The 24,994-nt window shown below is 39.6% G+C and overlaps 1 protein-coding gene across 1 annotated transcript in view; it reads right to left on the bottom strand.

Moving 5' to 3' along the window:
• Nucleotides 1–2,487: 2,487 nt before the first annotated feature.
• si:dkey-112m2.1 (transmembrane protein 132C) overlaps nt 2,488–24,994 on the bottom strand; it is a 124,728-nt gene continuing 102,221 nt past the window's right edge. Inside the window, exons 5-9 of the mRNA XM_057360948.1 lie at nt 17,060–17,203; nt 12,004–12,212; nt 9,031–9,304; nt 6,936–7,127; nt 2,488–5,840 (exon numbers count right to left, since the gene is read on the bottom strand). Of these exons, the coding sequence (XP_057216931.1) occupies nt 4,749–5,840; nt 6,936–7,127; nt 9,031–9,304; nt 12,004–12,212; nt 17,060–17,203 (1,911 nt within the window). The 3' untranslated portion in view covers nt 2,488–4,748. The remainder of the gene's footprint in view (nt 5,841–6,935; nt 7,128–9,030; nt 9,305–12,003; nt 12,213–17,059; nt 17,204–24,994) is intronic.

Here is a 24,994-nt window from a genome sequence, read left to right as displayed (position 1 = left end):
CCGCGTGTTAGTTTTCTTGTCTCACATATGTTGTGCTGCTATCAGTTTCTGTATTGCGGTCTGTCACGCTTTTTCTGCTAGAAGAAGTGTGAGAAGCTATACTTTGAACAGCAGATGAAAGCGAGCCAGGGCCAGTTGGTTGCTGAACATGTTAGACAGGGCAAAGCATTCAGAATATATGGATCGCCCAATTGTGCAAATTCTTGTAAAAGCTAAACGTTCACGTCGTGGATTATTGCTTGTGAGAAAACAAGCATTGTCATAAATTATATTTAATGTGCGAGCTCTTTTTGTAAATCATGCACTACATTGATGATACAGACCCATTAGACACCAGTTAACCAGATAGCCTACTGATGAAAGATCTCCATAAGCATAGCCTACCATGTATTTTACATTCAAGTCAGTATCTTTGTTTACATGTCTGAAGTTCTGATTGTCTTCATCTCTTCAGGGAGCTTTTATATCTGCACGACTCTGCTGACATTTACGGCAATGTCAACGCTGGTTTATAGCAGAAGACAAGATTATAGAAAGATGTTCTTCATGAAAACTGTGCAAATAGGGGAGTGGAGGCATCTTGTTATTTCCTCACCCTTTGTTTCGTAAGATCTGGATAGCTTGAGAAAAGAAACAAATGTTTCACGGAGATAAACGACATTAGCCATATTAATATAGATCCCTGACTGACAGGGCTTAATGTCACGATTTAATTTAGAGCATTCTTGTGCGCGCCCTCCGAGACTTACAAAACAGAGACCCAAATACCAAAATATCAGCTGAGATAAAAGAAGAAAACAGACCCAATTCCAGACGAATCCCTCTGAGGGATAAGTGCGACGCGTCTCAATTTGGATCTCAAAAAGGAGGATCCCGCTGGGAGCGATATTAACTGCGCATAGTGAAACGCATGATTGGTCGGGAACCTGTGGCTCGTTTATTTGGCTCGCCTGGTATCTTATCCTTCACCAACATTTGATCGTTAAAAACATAATAATATATTTCAGGTTGTCCTCCTGGCCAACACGCATGCAGTGCTATGCGCAAGTCGCGTCACGACACTAATCAACGGCAGCCCAGCATCGCATCGAAAGCGAACAGGCTCCCAATTCGCGTGCTTTTTACCCAGGGCGCGAGGTCTTTAGAAGAGCGAGAGTCATGCTTTTATTTAAAGTCATGGCTCTCTGTGGCGTATGATACAGAACTTGTTGCCACGCTACGTAAAAAGTTTTAAAAACACTTGAGCTCCTCATTTCCGTGTGAGCAGTCTTTCTCGCATATGAAGTCCATACAGCTCGATCATGCAGCATTTCAAGAAGTCGAACATTGCAATGCAAAGTCAGAAGACACGTATGCAGTATTTTGTGAGTATCAGTACTATGAACGTGCACTTTTTAAAATTGTTATTCGCAGTGTTGGGTGTAACTAGTTACTAAGTAATTAGTTACTGTAATTTAATTACTTTTCCCTTGAAAAAGTAAAGTAAGGGATTACTGTTATTTTTTCTGTAATTTAATTACAGTTACTTCTGATGTAATTAATCTAAATACTTTGTGTAATATTTGTGTGTAATAGTAGAATTGACATCAAAATTCAAAGTCTAACTTTAAAATCCGTGCTTTAATGTATAATTCTCACATTTGTAATACTTTGGTCAGTTAATAAGAGTACTTTATGCAGTTTAATATTATTTATTTGAATGAATTAAATAAGCCGTTTCATGCCTATCCTTCAATCACTTAACTAATCAAGGTTGACGTAGGATATAGAAAGTAATTAGTAATAAGTAACTAAATACTTTTTGGAGAGAGTATTTTGTACAGTAATCTAATTACACTATTGAATGTGTAATTAGTAACTAGTAATTAATTACTTTTTCACAGTAACTTACCCAACACTGGTTATTCGTTAGATATAATGAAGTTTAATTGAATGGAGGCCTAACGTAAACCTGTAAGTTGTTTTAAATCATGGAAATAATTGTTTTCGTTTGTTTCACGGTTTTTGCCTTGTCGGTGGACATGTTCTCTTATCGAAGGCAAAGAACAATTGATCCCCACAGGGACCATAAGTGAGACTTTGGACATAATAAATCAAGTTATTATTATTGAAGACATTGCAAGATGTTATAGTTTTTTCAATGGCTCTTTTGCAAAAATAAATGAACCAAAACTGGAAAATTGGCTCTCTGGTTAAAAAAGGTTCCCGACCCCTGATTTACGGTAATGAACTCGCATTGTTTCGGTCCTCTCCTTAGATAAAGATGGGCCTGAATGCCCTGCCTTTGTTTAGACTTATTTGTGACATGAAACGGGTACCAGAAGAAAATCCAGGCTCTTTCTTGTCCCGTTACAAAGTAAACGATCTGTGTGCGTAATAGGGAATATCAATAAGTGTTTTTAAAATGCACGTGCAAAGATGGATTAGTGGGAAGTTAACCTCGATTTTTATACCGAAAGTAAAGAATGTGTGTTATTAGGTACGTCGTTGTCCGATGTGTGTTAAATGGGTAAAATCGTTAAGCTTGTCACATCAACATGGTGTAAATTGCCACAGTGATCATTAATAAATGTGACCCATCTCAGAGTGGTGGGAGCAGTACCATCCAACACTGAGATCCTGCCTCTATAGCTTAGTGCTAATGAGTCTTTAATGTGCAGGGCGAATAAATGGACTATATCTCTCGCCCAGAGCTATTGTCTCTCTAATAACCTTTGAATTACATGGCGCCCTGATGCCACCGCCACAACACACTTCTCATTATAGACGGCGCTTCACTGCAGTTAAATGTTGTAAAATTAGTCGGCTATGAATGCACACACTTTTCAAGCACAACATTGGCCCTGTAGCCAGGGTTAAGTCGCAACATATGTATTTGCACACAGTAATAGAGCACAGCAGTAACGCATGTAACCTTTATTAGGCGTCTCGGGTCAGGAGCCTGTCTAGGGAAATCACCATCAAAATCTACATGTCCTCTTTGAGGCAACAGGGGTTAGAAATGAGCGCCATCAACTGGTGAAAAGTGGAAAGGCAGGATGTGGCGGTTTATTTAATATGCAAATAGAAAATCCAGTCGTTATGGATAAATCAAAATATCTTCATGTAGACAAAAATGCAATTAATAGGCAGTGCTTGAAGCGTATAAACAAGATAATCAAGTTGAAAAGAAATATCAGACATGTATATCTAAAAGAAACGTAACGATGACAAATAAAAAACATCACATCACATAAAGGGAAATTGAACTAAAGATCCAATCACACTTTTTGTGATATGATCACTGACCAATATTGAGTAATCAATTCTCAATCACCAGATGAACAACAAAATTCAATAAACAACAACAAAAAAAATCAATGTAAGAAGTCGGCTAACATTGGCTGAGCTGTCAAGTATGTACAATTATTCTGGGTTTTACATTAAACAAAATACAGGACATACAGGGAACAGCAAAGAATGCTAACATTAGTCTAATCAATACAGTTTTGAAGAAGACGATGGATGATACTGATGTGATTTTCTCATCCAACACATATGAAGAATAAGTTGCCCCTCATTTTAGAATAAGAACAGAACATTTTTGACTACAGAATAACAGTGACTAATACATAATGAATGATGTCTTTGACCAATCGATTTATTCATATATAAAATGTTCTCTGGTTGTCTTACCAAGTAATGTACGACTGACTGGTGCTTTCATCACATTACCTGAGGATAACATGCCAAACGAATCCAATCTAAATAACCTAAGCATTACGTTAGTCATGGGGACAGTCATTTAAGTAAATTAGATTTGACCTCTAATAGTGTTTGCTACATCTGCTCTGAACGTATTCTTCAGCTGGATGAAAACCAAAATAAAAAGACAAACAAAAGGAAAACGAAAAAGTTTGACGAAGAGGCAATGCACAGCTATAGCGCACATACAAAAGCAATTGGAGTGCATACCATCTATCATTCTAATACTGTAAACAACATATTATACAATATTGATAACACTACCTACAACAATACAATTTGCTCAACGGCTTGTGGAGGGTCATTTGTCTGCCTGTTTCCCAGAAGTCTTCGGCTCTATTTACACGATCATTCACACTGTTGGTGGAAAAAGTTTCAAAATAGACATTTGTGTCCTTGAATCTTCACATGCATTTACATATGGGAGTTAGTCTTTGGAGAAATACAATAGACAGATGGACAGGAAGGGAGATGTATAAAAATATGTAAAACCTTACAAAATGTGTTCTCACATCATCCGAGCCAGTCGATGTTCAATTCGTTGAAACTCTACAGTTTCCAGCCCACTACTGATATGTTTAAATACTGTATCAACTCTTCGTTGTTCTTAGTTATCCACTCACAAAAAAGTACCACATCAAGCCAACTGTATTAACCTAGCTTCAAATGAAAACAAAAAGCAAGTATTATTTTATAGAAATGGAATATTCTCTTCTGCAAACCGAAAATATAGACATCTCGATTGAAACATATCTCATATTCCAATGTTCTCATGGTTTCATAGCCATCTCTGTTTTACTGCTATCCTGATGATAAACCCTCATGACAGTTGCCATGGAAACAAGACCAGATGAATGGCTTGTCTTTTCATGGTGAAATGTGGGTCTGTCTGAGTGCAGTAGAGTCAGGCCAACCCCCCCACCATCACCACCTTACCCGGAAGGCATATGGGTGAGCTACGCTTGTCCGAAAAAAGACGTAATAAATAAATAACTACAACCCCACTATGCGATGTTTTTAGTAGCATTTTCGTTTAACCTTTCCATGTAATTTCGGAGCTCTTTGGAGTCCCCGAGCTCAATATCTGGGCAAACCCATTTGATGTCGTTCTGACCAACGAGTAGCGGGCTTATGGACGGACAGCCGTTGCTGGGTTTGCTGTGGCTAAACGTGGTAAACTTCACCCGTTTCCTTTTGGTGGTGGGCGAGTTCATCGACTCGCCCTTGTGATCCCTTCCAGCACACCCAGAGTCAGACATGGACCTGTGCACCTGTCCTTGCACGTTCTTCTGACCCGAAAGTCCGTTGAGAAGCTGGCTGCCCTCTTCCAGTCCCAGCCCGGAATCCATTGTGCCACCTAGTTCCTCTTGGTCCAGACACAACCCTGCTTGGCTTTCCAACAGCTCAGCATCATGGCCTAACCAAACCCAGTCGTGGGCATGAGCCATGGTCTCCTGGCCCTCCAACGGGAGCTGCTTGTTGCGGTACTTAAGCGCATATGACACACAATTGATTAGAAATACAAGGATGGCCAGGCAGAAGACCCCTAGAAGGGCATACATGCCTATCTCAAGGTCGGTGAGGCCACGACGGGTCTGTAGCAGGTCGTCCTCCATGTTACGTCCTGGGGGAAGGTCTGCTTGGGCCGGGAACTCTGAGAAATCGACAGGAATATCACCAGCGGCTTTTCCCGGAATACCGGTCTTAATAGTGGTAGCTCCTCTGCTCATTATTCCAGCATCCATATCGGAAATAGATACTCCATAATATGGTGCGTTAGGCCTGTATCTCCTGGCACTGTTTACGGTTTCGTCATCGCGACCGAACTTCACGTGGATGTTCGCGTTGCCTGCAGCCAAAACTGTGCGCCGTTTGGTTTTCAAGCAGGATTCAGGTCCGTACATCTCCAAACGTACCAGCATGCCTTGCCCTTCACCCTTAGCCACCACTATCGGCCTCCAGCTGGCGTCTTTTCTCACTGACACCACCTGGTCGTCCAGCGAGGTCGCCATTAGGACAAACTGAGCAGGGTTGTACAGGTCAAGAGGGGTCATGGAGCCGTCACTGAACTGAAGCCAAGCACTGACAAGAGACTCCTGCAGGCGGAAAGAGAAACACAATATGAGTCCTGAACGTCTGCCGCAGATGCTCTTACCAATGCTAATATTCATCGAAATGTGTATCTACGATTTGCAAACACCCAATGCGGAAGTTCAAATGCTTTAAAGTCACAGACGACTCATTTCAAGAAGCACAGACGCACTGATCAGCAGGAGATCCATCCAATCTGCTCGTTTATTGTCTATTAACATGGGGAAGAGAGGAAACCCCTGCCGATGTAAAGGATTAGTGAAATCAGACGAATCAGAAAGGGTTGTAAATGTGACATGACTCAGAAGAAGTGGGCAGCCCTGAGCAGCATGATTCACTAGAGAACCGCAGCTCCTCATCAAAATGCTTTTCATGTTAACTGACTTTGTGACCACGACGACTCGGATTATGGTGATTGCACCTGCTTGTGGACAAAACTCCACTAACCAAGAGCTAATTTCTAAGAAACACACATGGTATGTGATCCGAGGACCAGCATAGAATTTGCAATTCAAGTGGTCACACAATGAGGTTTGTTGGGCGCCCACTGCCAGACCTAAACTTCATTTTTGACCTGACAGAGTTTATTTTTCATAATCTAGTCCTATATTAGTATAATTTCATATGAATTATTTTCATAATTTACACCCATTGTAGTTGTGTAAATGCATGTCACCTCTCAGCAGCATTAAACTGTGGGTGTCAATGTAGCTTCATCGATATTTACACGGTATGATTTTCTGCTGCTTTGAAACCATTGGGAAACTGTTTTGCTAACTAAATTGTTCGTGAATTGTATTAGCATCACAAAGTTTATGGGTTTGATTCCCAAGGAACACACATACTGATGAAAAAATACTGTAGATCATTTTGCATATACACTTAAGTGAACACTTTGAAGAAAAATCTCTCTTATGCTATTTTATATTATAAATATAAATAATATAAAATAATATATTATTCGCAGTTTGTTTTCAAAATTTTTGCTGTCACATGGGATACATGCAAAAAAATCTGTCAACCATAAATGTTAATGCAACCTTACAAATAAGTCAGGTGTTTAAAGTAACTAATTGAGTTTATATTTAATAAGATTGGACCTGGTTTGGGTTGTGCATGGTTTCCTGTGTGGTAGCCGTGGCGACGATGGCTCTGTTGCTTCCTGGGCTGAGCTGGAGGTTCAGTGAAAGACCAGAGACCAGCTGCACCCCCAACTCTGTAATACTGACTTTATCATCCACAACCCGGATCATCCTCTCACCCAGAACTAAGTCTGACAACGGGGACATCACCTGCATAAAAGATATTCAAGACATGCTTCTTTTACATGGAACAAATCACAAAAAAGCAAACAGTTTTATATAAACTAAGCGACAAGATAAAAATGAGTGCTGCAGTTTTGGACGTCTAAGTGATCGCTTTATCCAAATGCCAATACTTGATGCACAGGCATGGAAATGGCTTTCGATACTGAACGTAATGTGAAGACTTCCTATCGGGATTAATTAACAGCAAAGCAGCCGCCTCCATATTTCTGCATTCATTGTGTTATAATGAAGTGTCAGAAGCCATTTACTTCCTATCTGCAAGTAGGACTTCCACTGTCACCAGTGTGCTTGGCTCATACTTCCAACTAACCATCATTTGCACACTGTCTAAAAGTCTACAGGCAATAGTTTGTCAATCTCAAATCTAGCCATGCTAGGATAAAAATATATTCTTATTCAGATTTTAGATTCTACTTTTATTCCAAACTCATAATTTGCCTTTTGAAGTGGTAGATTTATTAATAAGACATAAAATAAAAATTAGCAGTGGGCTTGCCTCCGGCGTTACCCAATATTGCGTAAGATTCCGTCCCAGTGCTCCAGTTGTAATAATAGAGCTATAACATAAAAATTGCTCGCTATTCTTTAAAGCTGCAATATGTAACCTTTATAGTAAAATGACAAAATGACAAAAAATGACTTATTGAAGAGTAGATTAAAGATCAGTGTTCAAAACGGTCTCCTTAATTTACCCAAATTAACAACTGTAAATTTATAATGACTTACGAGCTAAACTGTCTGGTATAAATTCATAAGAAATGGCAGTTTGACTTCAAGTCACATAAAAATAAGTACGTAAAGTAACTTGCAATTTTACGTTTTGAACAGAGATGGCGATAAAAGGCAGAAGTTGCGGATTACGCCGTTGACAAACCTATTCATCCAAATGGTCTACTTTTGGACAGAAACAAATTCTTGGTGTTTTGAGACCACCGTTAATGTTCCCTATTCTAATATAAATTACTTTTAATGACTTGAAAAACTAGACAGGCCTCTTTTGAAATGTAACAGGAAAGCGTGATGATGAATAATTTGGCTGTGGGTAAGTGGTTCAAGGATAGATCCATCTCATAGCTTCAATGGTTTTTGATTTCAGGGAGTGGATGAAGCAGCACTGGTTTTCACGCTCTCCATGCGTTCCATCCCAGCCATTATTGGCGTTCTTATCTGATTTTAATTTTCAGCAAATGGATAAAAAAATCGAAGCTCTTTTCACCTGTCCCTGAGGCTTATATACAGTATTCTCCTGTCAAATAGCTCTCCATCTGCACTGCTTTTCTTAACGCATTATTGTTGTGTAGGTGTATAAATATGCATCTATCTGGGTGGATGTATACATATGTGTTTCGTCTATAAGGAATGTTGTGTGGTTGTCACAGATAAAGGAGAATACCACTGAAATGTTCTTTAAAGGAGATTACTGTTTGTCATGAGAACAGTCTGATGTGCATCTGAAAATGCATTACAGGAGAACTGTGAGGGATGCTGTTCTGTCTCATTGGCCTGACAGCATACACATGTCACATGACAGCTCGGACTGACTCGCCTCTCATCCGCACAAACACAGACAAATGGATTTTCCAATAAAAACAAGAACATCCTTTCATTTTTTCATGGCTTATAAACATAGGGGAGCTGTAGCTTAGTCAGCTGTAACTATCAGTTGTATTTCTTGAGCAGCTGTTTTTTTCCCTCTTTTTAGGTAATTGCACAATCGTCTTTGTTTTCATGGTGCATGAGTGGGGTTAGGGACCACTTTTTTACATTTTGGAACTAAATTTCTGGTTGTATTAATAGTTCTTAAACATTGGCATTAAGTGAAAATGAAACTTTACACTACATACATTTTTATATTCCTGTCTCTCACCTGGACTTTGGTGGTGCCAACATTCAGGCCGAGCAGGACCTGTTCTTCCGAGAGCCTGGCCACACGTTCATCCACCAACTTCATTGAATCTCTCACCAGCTCCGTCACGTCCACCTGCCAATCACTACCCAGCAGGAAGTCCGGTTGGCCCTGCCATTCCTCTGGTTCAGCCTCAAAATGAGTAAGGACACGGACGGTGGTGCTCTGATACTGTGGACCACAACCCCGATCCTTCAAGGCTTTTTCATCCATATCGTCCTCTCCAATCCCGGATCTGTAATAAGTAATAAGAGTAACCAAGAACAGTTGTTTTACTTTTTTGCAATATTTAATTTCTCTGTTTACTACTGGTGTTGTTTAATTTTGATCCTCAGCAATTTGGGCTATTCGACATATTTTATTCTCTATAAAAACTAACTGTAAGTAACTGTATAAAAGTAAAAGAAATTCAACTCACTAAAATGGAAAACATGTTCAATTGACCCAAAGTATAAATTGCCTTAAAAGAGTTCACCAGAAATGGAAAATTCTGTCATCATTTACTCACCACCCTCTTGTCATGTTAAACCTGTATGACTTTCTTCTGCAAAACACAAAAGATATTTTGAAGAATGTTGGTAAACCAAAACCATTGGTCACCATTCACTTCTATTGTATGGACACAAAACCAATGCAAGTCAATGGGGACCAACAGTTTCTTCAGAATATCTTCTTTTGTGTTCTGCAGAAGAAAGAAAGTCATACAGGTTTGAAATTACACGAGGGTAAGTAAATGATGACAGAATTTCCATTTTGGGGTGAACTATCCCTTTAAAGTTTTAAGTAAAATACAATTAGTACCAAAGTTAAAACTTGTGGCGATAAGTTAATTGCACTTTTTTGACCACATTCAATTCTCTTACTGATAAACAACTTTTCAAATGAAGTGAAAAATACTATATTCTGTTTATATTCTATTGTATTGTGTTTTATTCTCCTCATATCTATAAAGCAGGCATGGCATTCAATCTCTTGTAAAAAGTGAGTCAATTCAACAACCTGTAAAACCGAACTCAGACTCACTGAACTGATTCACATTTCAGCGATGCATTTTCTCTCCCCACACAAACAGCCCAGTGTCAGATGGATAGCGGGCCGCACTGACAGTGCCATTATTTTAATGAGCCGGAGCCATCCAGAATAAAAAAAAAAAAACAGCAGTCACAGGTTAACACGGCGAGTGTGACAGGTGGGGAGGCCACGCTCCTCTGCACTTCTACGCAACCACGGCCGACCGTCGCCAGAAACAGTGTGACATTTACAGAACACAGGTGTATAAACAGGCCAGGCGGTACTCGGTTGAGGAATGTCAGGTCACTGAAGGTCTCGACTGTAATGAGTTGAGTCTTACAACACAACCACAGGTTTTCAGCTCTCACAGAGGTAATCAAAACAATAGCTGAGACAGATTACACGACATCAGACCTCAAGGGGCGTGTATGTTACAGTGTCTCATGGTGGCAGGGAGGGTCTGGAAAAAACAGCCCAGGACGTATACTCATCCATCACCATACTGTACTATAAAATACACATGCCTACTATAGTACGATATAAGCCTATTAATTTGCAGGGTCATTTTGGTGATCTGTCACTGTGAGTCAGATCTTTTTTTGAAGCTTTTTTGACAGTCATGCATTTGTCAGATGCTTTAATAAAAAACATTGATCTACCACTTAAGCTTCAGAATTTCATATTTTACTACCATTTTTCAACAGCACTCACTCACTTAACCTTGACAACCACACATTACAGGTGACAACCAGAAACAACTTCCATCCACACTTACACCTCAGACTCCTCAGCCTAAATTTGATGGTCTTCATCATTCCTGTGCACACATCACGCTCAAGTCAACCCGGCAGGATTGATTCAAGTGGGAGAGTAATTAAAAATTATCTTCTGGATATCCACAGCGTACTGCAGCATTAACCTGTGGCACATCAGAGGCAGGTGCACCTGAAAAAAACGACCCCGTGGTAATTAAAAAGTCAGCGTCCGCATCCTCCCCTCACTACCATTGAGCGCTCCGGAGGAAGATCAGCCACACGGCTGCTGTTACCGGGGCACGACAGAGCATGGAAAATGGCTGAGGGAAGGGCTGATAAAGATGAGGGAGACCGACATTATTCTGTCATTATTTATTAACCTATATGAGGTTTAAAACCTTTATGTAAGTCTTTCTTGTGTGGAACACGAAAGAAGATATTTTGAGAAATGTCTCAGTGGTTTTGTGTTTATAATGGAAGTCAATGGGGGCTAGTGTAGATTGGTTACAGACGTGTAAGACGTGTTGAGGTGCATAAATGATGAACATATTTTCATTTTTGAGTGAACTACCCCTTTAAAGACATGTTAAGCTGTGATGGGCAACAATAACATGCTGATCCCAGTAATGTAAAAATAACTTGTTTCCAGTTGTTTTTATCATTTGCAGGATGTGTTTTGGCTCTGTAGGATCTTTTCTTCTCAGCCAAAGATTATAAAACATGTCAGCAACTTAATGACTTTTTTTGCTCTTTCCTACTCAATTTAAAGAGATCATATTTTTTTTAGAATTACTTATAATGATGATAAAGTGTTTTACACCAGAAAGAGCCATAATTCATTTAGGTAAACTTCTCTGTGACAGACTTAAACCGTATCTGCAGCTGTGCTTTAAAAACTACTTTTTAACAAAGGAAGAGCCATTGCAGACGTGCTGACATTTGGCAGTTGTGTTCACGCGCTCAAAACTATCTTTAATCATCTTGTTATCGTCAGAGTCAAGACAGCGTGCTTTCAATAAACTGTCTTTTTTTACACTTTACACACAGTTCATAAAGTTTCAAAAGTTACAGTATGTTTTCTTAGTATAATGAACTCTTTTATCTTAAAAGATCAAGGAGAATACGAGTCATGATTATACAACCCATTTAAAACAAAAACATCTCTAACCTCTGGCTGCTGGAATCGGCAGGAACCCTCCAACCCCTGATCTGACTGAGCTCCGGATCGGACATCTCGATCTGCAGAGGCAGCCGGGGCATCCAGACGCTGATCTCAAGCTGAGCGCTCAGGTAACTGTAAGTGAAGTTCAACATCATCCTCACTCTTCCACGTGTCTCCTTACCGTTGACATACACGTAATCGCATCTTTCGGACACCTGGAAAGCAGGAAAACAAATTAGACCGCAGACAAACAAAGCGTTTCGACAACATTTTGTTCAGAAGGACTTCAAATGAGAGAAAATTGCTGCCTTGGCATTCGTATCAGTCTACCTCTCTGTCCAATTTCCGCGACCATTTCAAATTTCCAAAGCAAAAAAATGAGGCCTCTTCTGCTAATCAGCACAATACGCGAAAAACAGTCAAGCCTTTGTGTTTACACGCCAGCGTTATTTGCTTTCATTCTTCGCTTTAATGCGGAAGATGAGAGTTTGGACGGGCTTTGACTGGACTATCCAAGTGTTTATTTCTGACTACAGTCCGTGAGGGAGAAGCGATTGATAATGAGAGTGTTTGGATGTCTGTATTTCTCAGTCTTTGGGGTTGAAAGGAGCTAAGCATATGTTAAGGTGAAGACAAAGACAGACAGAGAACACAGCCAAGCGGTCAAGTCTTTTCATAGCAAAGCTTTTGAAGTACCACTACACAGCTCTTAGCAAACACCTATATGATAACTGGCTGAGAAAACTGTATCTTAGCCAATCAGATTGAGGACTTCTTTAATAAGAACTGAGCTTGATATGAGCTCAAAATCGTGATGACAAGAGTTTTAATTGTTCAAAAGAACACATTTTCTGGATGCTTCGACCTCCCATATTTTAATTAAAGAGTAGAATGATGCTTTTCATCAGATTCTTATTTACTGCTGTATCTCAGAAATTCCAGATTTTTTTAAACATTACCTAAATCAAAAGACACACAGAAAACCTTAATCTCAAAGGAATTTTACTTCCTGAAGAAATTTGACATCACTTATCCATGACATTCCCATCATTGCAGGCGAAGTCAATGGTGTATTCATACGAGCTGTGATTAACTTCAGATTTTACGGCAGCACTTTCTAATAAAACAATTTGCTATCCGTTATACGGTGAGTATTGAAGCCTGTGAAATGAATAAACTATGTTGTCATAAAGGCTACAATATAATTCGGTGTGCTATAATATAACTCAAATCCCATTGACCTTCATGACATAACTAAGCAAGAAGAATTTTCAAGTTTAAGCAAGAAACCCCAAACCTGACACCATTTACTAAAACAAAGAGGTTTTTCAACTATGTTCCAGTTGCACAGGTCAAAGTAGGGCTGTGCCGATAAACGATATCATATCGAATCGCGATAGAATGTATTTCAAAAACGATGATAAGCTATTGGCATTTTGACTCGATATGGATTAATCTTACAGTCTAACAGAACGCAGAAATAAACGCAACAACAGTCAGTCAGCGTGCAGCTTTTATCATGCGCGTCAAAGTACAACGTCCATCTCATACTGCACTTGGCAAAGAAAACTCAACATGAGGAGGAAAACATTACTGGAAGCGGAAACAAAGGTGAAACTAACCTCGAGTTGTCATCACGCAGTTTATCAAGTGTCTTATTTTTTTCGCAATCGCCAGTTAAACAAAACAAACTTGAGGCGCAATTGCAAACGAGTTACTTCGAAACTCAAGCACAAACGTTTTTAAATCCATCGTTAACATATCTGCTAACATGAGCTGGTGCATATGAAACAAACCAGCGCAGCCCTGTACAGATTAGAGATGTAATGAAGTGAGATTAAAACATTGAACCTTGTATGTAAGATGCTTGCATGATTAAAGAAATGTACTACAGTTTATGTGAGATGTCTTTTTGAAAGACTAAGGTTCACTGAATGCATTGAATGAATCCCACTACTAGAGCAAGACATTACTGCAGCGTTATGTATGTGCGCAGGTGCTGAGCCAATAGCGTTCGAATGTACGCAGTAACGGAGCCCTTTCATTGGTTGAATGTACTGAATGAACACTCCCTTTACTTAACGAGTCAATTGAGTCAAAATGAGACTGAATGAACTGGTACATGTTGTTTATGGCCTAATATCCTCTGTGTTGCAACAGTGCATTAATTTAATTTAATTTTAACTGGTTAAAGGTTAACTTTTGTTAATAAACTGTATTTAAAATAGATTATTTTAAATACAGTTTTTTAATTAAATATACAGTATATCGAAATAAATATCGTTATCGATCAATATAGAAAAAAACTATCGAGTTAACTTTTTTGCCATATCGCCCAGCCCTAGGTCAAAGACGTTTAAAGTCTCTTAAAATCGCAAAAAAGCAGGACGGTAAATATTTCGCCCTCCCTGCACCTATTAAATCAGTTAAAAACCTATTCAATTAATCAAACTGACCGAATCTACAGGTACCCATATATAAGACATAAAGAAACAATTACAATCTTACAAAGACAATTGTATTTTTATTTTCTTTAAGTCTCCCGATAAACAAACAAACAGCTGAGTGCCAGTGGGTGCACAGACTTAAAGTGTGTAGAGAGAATAGGTTGGTATACCATAATGAGTCTGGTAGGGCATTAATCAGGAACATTACGACCGCTGTAGAGACGAACACTTACGCAGGATGTCAAGACTCCCGCAGGGAAACGGGTTGGATAGTTAATGACCCATTCAGATGGAGAAACCGGACCACACTGACTGACGTTAGTTCTATCTCTCACTTCCTGTCTGAAGCTGACAGTTCATCTAGAGCAGATCTAAACGTTCACCCTGAATGAAAAGGTGAAAGAGTTTGTTCGCAGCTATCCAGGTGGCCACGCAAGGAACTTTCAACCAGTAGGTGCAGATAATTGTATGGCATTATGTGGAGATCAGACATCTAAACGTTAATATGATAAAAATGACTAGTGTTTTTCAGTAAACTATAGAGAATGTGATGCTGACATCACGCAATATGTTGCTATTATTGTTTTGATATGTACCGTTACTTGTTTTGTTTAATATATTGAGAAATCAAAAGTGAAAGAACCAGGGGGTTTTCCTGAGCGACTCTTCGTAATGCTATTGCAGTTTTTAACACAGCAAGACCGACCTACCATACTTACTGTTTATGTCCTAATCAAACAAGAAAAACAATGCATTGAACGCACTAGCAGCGATCCTCCCAAGATGGCGCAACATTCAACATGGAGTGACGTAGCTTCACATTCTCTGTAGCTTCAGTAATACGTATACAGTCCTAACTAAAGGACTCGCCCTCTGACTTCCATATCATCTCCATATTTTTTCAATTTCCACCTCTGTCCTTTCCTATGTCTCTCATTACTCCCTTTCTGTCCATCTCCTGTATCTGTCTGCGCGGAAGATCGGCTCATTTGTTGGCTTATCTAGACGTCTCGAAATCGAAAGACATCACAAAGAAATATTGCACATCAAAGTAACCGCTAAATGTCTTTCCATGGGGCCCTTCATAATCTCATCTGACAAATATAATATCAGGAAGAGCTAATTGAAATGCCCTTAAGAAAGGAGGAACGTAATTCAAACATTAAATTGGGCTGGTAAATTAAGGAAGTGCAGTTAAGGAGCCACAGATATTGAGATGTAACCCAATTATACTGTGATTAGGAGAAAGTGATGGGGATTGCTTCCCATGCAATATTGATAAAGATGATACAAACCGTCACTATAATTGTACAATCCTACAACTACTACAAATCCAGGGGACGAGTGTCTTTGTATATTCGTCAGTGTGCGTGTGTGTGTGTGTGTGTCTGTAAATGTGTTTGTGCTATGTTGGGCATGTCTTCTCCAGAGGTCAATGATTCAGAGTGGGGTGTTCATCAGATAATTAAACCCAAAGGGAGCAAACACACATGCGTGCACACACACACACGCGCGCGCGCGCGCACACACACACACACACACACACACACACACACACACACACACACACACACACACACACACACACACACACACACACACACACTTTACTGGATTTGTAATTTTCTCCCCCATAAAATGCTCTCATATTTTGTTCCCAAATGGCAGGGAGAAGCGAAAGGCACACGCTTGGAAAATTGTTCGTGGAAAGACAGCATTTAACTTTCCTTTGATTTTTCGCTTCTGGGTTGACAACTGAAAATAGACATTCCGTCAGACTCGTAAGAGTGGAAATGTACGGTGATTTATCATTATTTAATACACTTGCTGCCTTAATAGACAATATGTGCTTTCCAACAGTTCTTGACTATGCCTGTGGTTACTGAATTCTCTCAAGCTTACAAGTGTCTGCACGTTCTTTTAGTTCACATGGATTTTTGAGGGAAAGCTAGCAAAATTTAGGTTGTGCTTGACAGTAAATCACACCACATGATCCGCTAATCATCATTATAGTATGAAGGAGGTTGGGGCTAGTTGTCACAGTGGAAAACTGTCACATTTGATCAACTTTTGAATCAAAATTTTCTCTAAAACCTATGACAATTTCCTATATTATGAAAAAGTTGTGCAAATCTAATCGTTAACATCATACTTTTTGTAATGTTCATAAGTAAACGAATAAAAACAGAACCAAAACTCACTGTTAAGAATTGGCTATATAATGAAGGTGGATTTTATCCTGAAAGGCTTTTGTATACCTCAGGACAACAATATTGTTCGAAAAATGTCAGACTGAGTCAAGTTGGCCTTTCTCTTTCTAAATTTAATATAATATTGTATTTTTAAATATAAAATTATAATATTGTTGACTAAAAGCATATTTTATATTTTTGTGCATGACCGTTTACAGTTTATACTTTTCTGTGTTTTATAGTTGTTTTTCTGTTAATGGTTTGCTAAAAAGCATATTATATAATTCTTAATGGCAGGTTCCATTATGACAACTTAACCCCCTCTTAACTATTATCAAACAAATGAAAAGTCAGAAACTGACTTTTAAAAGTGAACCCACCCCGAGACATATTTACTGGAGTGAAAAGCTTCCACGAACCCACCTTAACAACATCTTCATCCGTCGAGCGACACTCCACCGATTCGGTCACGTCAGTCACGGTACCCTCTGTTCCTACAGTGACCACCTTCACCGGCATGGCAACGGTCTTTCCCGTGAGCACTGCAGTGTTGAGGATTTCTGTTTCCTGCACGGAGAGGGCAGATCAATCAGACGGCATTAACTCTGGATAATTCACCCATCATTATTCACGATAATTCGTCATTCTGTCAGCTCCAGCTCTTCAGAGCCAACAATCAGTCACGCTATTAACCCAGTGAGTCATATCATTCAATTAGAGTCATCAGCTCTGGAGAGTCTCAAAGTGAGATGGAGAGGGCTGTTTAGAAGCAAACAACACATCCTGTTTCTATGAAACAGATCAACAAGTAGAAGGTTCGCCTTATCAAAGCCACTCGAAAAAATCTACATATATTTGCACGTGCATGCAAAACCAGCTGGTGTGATGCTGCTGCAAGGTGTTGTGAGTGCTATGCAGATGTGATTTTAAGCGTGTTGCTACTGTGTAAGGTTTTCTGGTGGTTGCTAGGACGTTGCTAAATGGTTATCAAGGTCGTTATCCAAATTTATCCAAAGACATTATCCAAACGTCATAAGCAGATCTTCTTTTGACAGGATCCCTCTTGCAATTACAGAGAAATGACAGCTATGGTCAGCGTTTCTGCGAATCTCTTCAGTCTCTGTCTTATCTAAAATACGTGTGTATGTTCAATCTGCAGTTCAAACAAAGCAACGGCTGGATAATTAGATGATTTAAGACTGTTCTTCCGGCTGGCTGGGGCCACAGGTGAGGAGACAGCACACAGCTGCCAGCATCACAGGCCACACAGCACATTGAAACGGATAAATAAAGAAACCCTCCACAAACTCTTTTGTTCTTCATCATACAGCATTTTGTCACTGCTCTTGCCGCTCTAGTTCAGAAATAACAGATAACATTATTTAATACTAAGCTGTGGATAATGACATTTCAAGCTCGTTAATAAGACTACGGTCCTCTATTCTTAAATTTTTTTCTCCAGGCAGATCCCACTTAAGCTCCACTTGGCAGCTGATTCTTATTTCAATCGTTTTCACTTTATTGCGCCACCATCATGAGAATAAACAAACCACTCGCTTTCCCTTTGCGCGTTTAAGCTGATCATTATTTTCTATCGAACACAGGCTGCGCTGCCTACTTCTGCGATGGAATTTAAATATGCCTTTCCCTTTGATTTCAAAATTATGTAAATGCGCAATATGAACGTAGTCTGAGCAGGTATTCAAATGTTGCGCCGAGACATTTTGACAGGGAGTTATCGCCCGTGTTTGATTTGCTGTCAAAACATTAATTTATCAAGACCAGGAAAATGACTCTGATAAATATTCCACATGATGGAACGGCTGAAGTGTTTACTATTCTCTCTCTCGCTCGCTCACTCCCAGCTCAAATGAATTCAAAGAATTCGGCAACGCCGTTCGGCAGACAAGGTGCTTTCAAACGTCTTTGAATGTGTCCATTCACCGGCTGTTAAAACCGAACAATGTAATTTTCAGTCAAGCCTGGAGATTAGGCACTGAATTAAAAACAGAATTCTGGAGTAAAACAGTGGAAAGCCTCTCAGTGTGTTCCCGCAGATTTTGTGAGCTGAGCTTTACAGACAAAAAACACAGCTGATGTGACTTCAGGGAGGAGGATTTTAAACAACCACACAGGTCAAATGCATTGGCCCCTGAGAAATATGCTCGGGGCCATCCGCTGACTCGCATGACAAAACCACACACACACAAAAAGTAGTGAATATTTCTGCTCAGGATATGTCAGCAGTGGACATTTGATTGTATTGACTTTATAAAGGAAAAAAATCTGTGATCCTTTTTATCTTTTGTCATAATGACGTGCATATCAATGTTTAAGGAAGGATTACGCTTTCCTTCTGCAGTAATATGAAACGCAGTCTCACAAATACACATTAGAAGCTTTTCTTAATCCAGTTCAGCCCCATGAAATCTGTTCTCCATATTCTGTGAAGTTTGTGGGAAATAATAAGAGTCTTTTTTGAGAAGGGTATCATGGCAGTCCTGCCTCACTAACCATAAGGTACCATTAAAAATATTTTTTATATAGCCACAGTTTTACCATGGTTTCACTATTGTAACTATGATTTGGTTTTATGCTACAGATACATTGTTTAGTGTGATCCAGTTTCAAATGACAAACTAGATTTTTCAAGTAATAGCAAATAATCTACTTGATTTAACTCACTATTTGGATAAAATTAACTTTTAAAACATGTTTATCCAACAAATTAATTACTCAGGGTACGATAATGTATTTATTTTTGGTCGTCTAGACGGTTTCATTAGACGCACGTGCCTGGCCTAAAGTTACCTTCTGGTCTTTCTTTGTTGATCGGTCTGGCTAGTGGCTTGTAAAGCATATAATATTAATATTTTATTGTATATTATTTCTATTAAATAAACAATTTAAATTTAGCCAAGTGACGGTTCTTCTTGGGGCAGACTTGGATTTTTTGGCCAAAAGCATCCCAGATGGCCAGTCCGCCCCTGGTTCTTCTACTGATGACCCAAAATAATACTGGCTAGACATACTTTTAACTTGCTAGCTAATGTAATTTACTTATTTCTGTTGCTTGTTATCAGAAATAATCTACAGGGACTCTATTCTTTGTAGAGGTCTACCGGAAGTTAATTTTGGGCCACAAAAGCGTGCATGCACTGTAATGTTTTGTTTATGTTGTTGCTTTTAAAAATATTTGTAATGAATGTTGGTGAATTGGGAAATAAATTTAAAATCCAAACGAATCATACATCTTGTTAAAGAGAGCATTTCTATGTTTGAAACATAGTGCTTTGAGCCCTGGAATTGCCAACCTACTTTATCATGCAGCGCAGCGCAACGCTACAGGTACAATCTCCTCACCCATCTGGCCTTGGGTGGAAAATGAAGGAAGATTTACTTTGACAGTACTGATGTGGGTGGCACGTGGACGAGCAGAACTAATATGCCAGTAAAGCTATACCCAGTCTGCTCTGGTCTCTGTTTTCCCTTCCCCCAACAGCATCTTTGGAGCTCCAATGGGCCTCTGTTCCTGAAGGAGGGTCCCTGAATCCAAACTCCATGTGTTATTCATGCATTCTTGTCAGTCAGGAGTCTGGTGATTGGTAAACATTGTTCCCTGGACCGCTGGCTGATTAGTGTTAGCTATGCGTGGATGCTGGTTAAAAGAACAGGCTCGGCTGACGTACGCAATACCAGAGCCCGGCCCTGCTGGAGGGCTCTGCTACAACAACACGCACACGCCTTTGAATGGTCCCGCATGGACCCCTGCTATCTAGAGAGAAAAGAGAAAGAGATAAATCGATAAGGCCATTATACCCTTTGGTGGAGATGGATTTTAAAGAAGCGAACGAAGGGTTAATATACGCATGTGATTGGTTCGGTTAGTCTCGCACCTGGGGCACGATGCTCAAGGACAGCGGTGGTGAATGCATCGGCACCCTGATGCCTCAGTCACGCTCTTACAGAGCCATCGATCATCGCCTGTGTTTCTTTTCAGGACTGCAGGATCTCCCAGCTCTTCAGCAGCAGTGGCTTTAGTGTTCATGCCTCTCAAAGTCTTGCTGACAAAGCCTCTGATAAAATAGCACGACAGCGGAGACAAACAGGGAGAAAAGAGGAAGATGGCTATTGATTTCGGTAATAGCGCAGAGAGATGCAGAGAAAGCTTAGCTGCCGTCAGGCACATTACAGACATCGGGTCAGCTAAACTCTGCTCACCACGAGGATAATCACAGTTGTGTGTTACCGGTACTGCATCAACCAATAATTTAGGGCCTCTTCAAAGCAAGCACTTTTCAGGAATTGCCGTAAAAGCTCTTTTATGTTTAAATGGTGTGTGGACCAGAGGTGTGCTTAATCCTGAATTTTTCTCTATTGTTGCTTAAGAACTGAAAATGGCTGTGTTATGGGTTACATACATAGATAGATAGATAGATAGATAAAAAAAATAATAATAATAAATAATAAAAATAATAATAATAATAATAAAACAATAATAAAATAAAACAGGGCGGGGTTAAAGATGTTGTAATAGTAAAGAATGTGCAAGGTCTGGAAGATTTTTTAAAGATTAGTTGACAATGGCTAAGGATCAAGGTTATTAAAGTTTACTAAAACTATTAAAACCTTCCTGTTAATTTAAATCAAATAAAACATCTGTCAAAACATTATATGAAAAGCTTAAACTAAACTAAAATTAGAAATGTTGCCCAAGCAATAAACTATATAAGTTTATTGAAATAAGTTTATAAGTCACTAAAATAATTAAAAACTAAACTAAAACTAAAGCAAAAAGAACTTAAAAAAACTAAGAGAGAGAGAGAGAGAGAGAGACTATATACAGTTATATAGGTAGACTAATGCTCTTGGACTCTCTCAGTCACATCCTCTCAAACGGACACCTTCTGGAAAACTCCACCACCTTCTAATGACTCCAAAAACCACACTACTCAGATGCAATTACAGTCCAGAATTCCCTCCTTCTCTATGGCAGTAAAGCTCTATTTTTGTGTGAAAGATCCTATATATGCAGGCCTTCAGGTGAGGGATAATGAATACATAGGCCATTTCAGATGAGTGTGATAAGCTGCCAGTGGTTGTGCAAGCAGCCGTGGTGGAGAGAGAGAGAAAGAGAGAGAGCGGGCTAGTGAGATGCTAGTGGTAATGAGGGAGCGTGTGGAGGGCACCATCGATCCCCACGGCTGCATGGCAGGGCGCAGGTTTACAGAGGCCAGCCGCCGTACACAATAACATGCTCTGTCTGCATCTTAATCCCTCAGCAGTCACAAATCAACTTGCATTTCTTTCAGACAACTACTCTCTTTTATACTCTCTCTCTCTTTTTCGCTTACTTGATCCTGAATGTGTGGCACACAGTCTTGTGCCGCAGGGGGTTCTGGGAGGACATTTGCATCAACAGAAAATAAAACAATCATACAGAGAAAGTTAAAATAAGGTGGCTCGGAACACTCTGTTAAACTGAGTAGCCTATAGCTGAAATAACATTTCTCTTAGACATTCTCGTGACAAATTGTCAGGATCACGATCTATCTATCTATCTATCTATCTATCTATCTATCTATCTATCTATCTATCTATCTATCTATCTATCTATCTATCTATCTATCTATCTATCTATCTATCTATCTATCTATCTATCTATCTATCTATCTATCTATCTATCTATCTATCTATCTATCTATCAATCTATCTTGTTTGTGAGCAAACTTTAATCAAAAGTCTTGCTGGTTAAGCTGACGCCACATAGGCATTTTCTTGTGAAGACAAAAAACACTAACAGTTTGCTTTGTATATTTGCCAGATTTGTGGCCTATGGCCTGTGAAGAACACACGTGTGCAGGTACAGGATTACCCCAACCAGTAAGCAGTTTACAGAGGATGCTGTTTAAACAGACGTGAATGAAGACAAACAGTACGCTTAGAACTGAGCAACCCCAGAGGTAAAGCCACAGACACACACAGTAAGTCAAGGCAAAGGCCAAGAGGCTATGAAGAGCACAACAAAACAAACCCTTAAGGAGAAAAAAACAGACAAGGGTTTAAAGGGCGACTCTGACTTGGCAATTTGTTTGATTTTCCTTTATTCTCAACAAACTCTCTGTGCACTGCGAGGAAGACGGGGCGGCAAACAAGAATGAGAGCCTTTTCAATAGACGAAAAGAAAACAAGCTCAGCGGGGACCGAAATTAGCCTTCAAGAGGGCCGAACGGGCAATTACAAGACGCTTAAGCAAACTCGATTCAGAAGTTGTGAGGTAAAGAAAGACAAACACGCATTAGAGAGCGAGGGAGAATGCAAGAGCGAGAGACGCCGATGCATCCTAATGAGCCAGAACAGATTTCCTGCATTTTTGAGGGTACCATACACTGCCAAATCCTATTAGGGCATCTCCCCATTCAAAAAGTTGAAAGTGATGCGATTACATTGATCCCCTCCTGCTGTGTAACACAACAATCTGCTCTCCCAGCATTCCAAGAGAACTCAAGACAAATGCTTTCCGTCAGAGGGCCAGACAGCACAAGTGATTGGAGGCTTCTGCCTGTCTCGCGGCCGTGATTGTTGTGTGAAATGCACCGGCGAGAAATAAAAGGCGGGGGGATGAGACTGGGTTTTAGCTGAGGGTGGCTCGGGGCAGCCAGACCTATTTTCAGAGCATTATTACATCATTCTCCATCCTCACTACTGTATTCTACGTTTTGTTTACCGTAATGGGCCGAGACGGCACCCGTCAGCCTTTCCTCGCCCGGCCGTCCACAAACGCTTCGGCCGATGGTGGTTGTTTGGGCATCGTGCACGGACGGGGCCGTCGTGGCTGTCCTCTCTAATGAGGCCGGAGAGACAGCTGGCAGCCCGAAATTAGGCGGTGTCCGTGAGAGTGGAAAAAAGCTAATTCTAATGGAGCGGTGGCCCCCGATGGGACAGATTGGAGTATCTTGCCTTTGTTATCGTGTGCCATTGTTCCTGTCACACCAATCTGCACAGTTCTTTGGTTTCTCAACATTAGACAGGAAGAGAGAGAGGGAATGAATCGCAGTGCTAGGGGTGATTAAAGCTGCCTGCTGACTGGTTTTAACAAAGTCTTGATTGGTTTTAACAAGGTGCGGTGGCGATGTCATTGTTATGGATAAGGGGAAAGGCTTGCCCGAGGGTACCTAGTATGCAATTAAAACAAGCTACAAAAGAATAAGGGTGTGATAATCATAGGTGTTGCTAGACGCTAGTTTTTCATCTCAGCCCACCTAAAAGCCCACAAGTATGACTGTCTGCCCCCGTAAAAACCAATGGTTGTGTGATGTCTGCACGTATGTTTGTGACGGATGGCCATACTGTAAAAGACACATGACAACAATGTTCAGAATGCTGCCAAGTACACTACTGCTGTCAATACGCCCTCCATTATATGCCAGCATTACTGATACCCTTACAAACAAGAAGTTTATTCAAGTGTGCTCTTGGTATACTTCTTTTAAACTAATGTAACTTCTTAAAAATGTATTTCTCAGAAATATAACTTGGGTATACTTGACAGAAAATTAGATTGAAAATTAAAAATGACAGAAAAAGTATGTTTGGCTTATACTTCGAGGTATTGTGTATCAACGTACACTTCTTAATCTACTTAATATACAGTTAAAGGAATATTTTGAGCATAAGAATACATAAATGGGAACAGAACTAAAACTTAAGTTGACTCACAAAACAATTCTAGTATATTTGGCCTATACTTAGTCAATCCTCGATCGAAATATACTTGAAATCTACTTAAAGATAATATTTTGAGTATAAAAATGAAAAAATGGGAACATGTGGAGTATGGGAGTATGTGATGTAAAGTGTACTTGCAGTATAAAACCTAAACTAATACTACAGTATACTAAACTAGTAGTTTCTTGAGAGTATACTGTATAAGTGTATAAGTGTACTTTCATAAAACTAAAGAAAAATGTGCTACAAGTTACAAGTAACTACTAAAATAGTACACTTTCAAGTTTACTACTAGTACATTGATGTTGGTATATTTACTACATAAAGTACTGCACACTTAAGTATAATTAGGTCAAATTCAAGTATATAATTAATTAAATGAACTTGAAGTATACTTAATTTGCAAGAGTACATACTGACAAACACATTAAACTTTGTTTTCAAAATGCTGTCAGTCAGACATGATTTGAACTCAAAACCTCACTCACTTAAGCGAGAAATTTTCTTTTGAGTCACGTCAGCTTGAAGCTGAGCACATCAGGTAGGAGGCTGAGCCCATTTAAAACTGAAATCCTACAATTGCCCCTGGTAATAATACTACATGCATTGCAAAACAATAAGAACCAAATC

This window comes from Triplophysa rosa, linkage group LG19 (genome assembly GCF_024868665.1).
Source record: "Triplophysa rosa linkage group LG19, Trosa_1v2, whole genome shotgun sequence".
Lineage (NCBI taxonomy): Eukaryota > Metazoa > Chordata > Actinopteri > Cypriniformes > Nemacheilidae > Triplophysa > Triplophysa rosa.
Note: the sequence above shows the minus strand (reverse complement) of the source record. Positions and strands in the feature narration are given on the sequence as shown.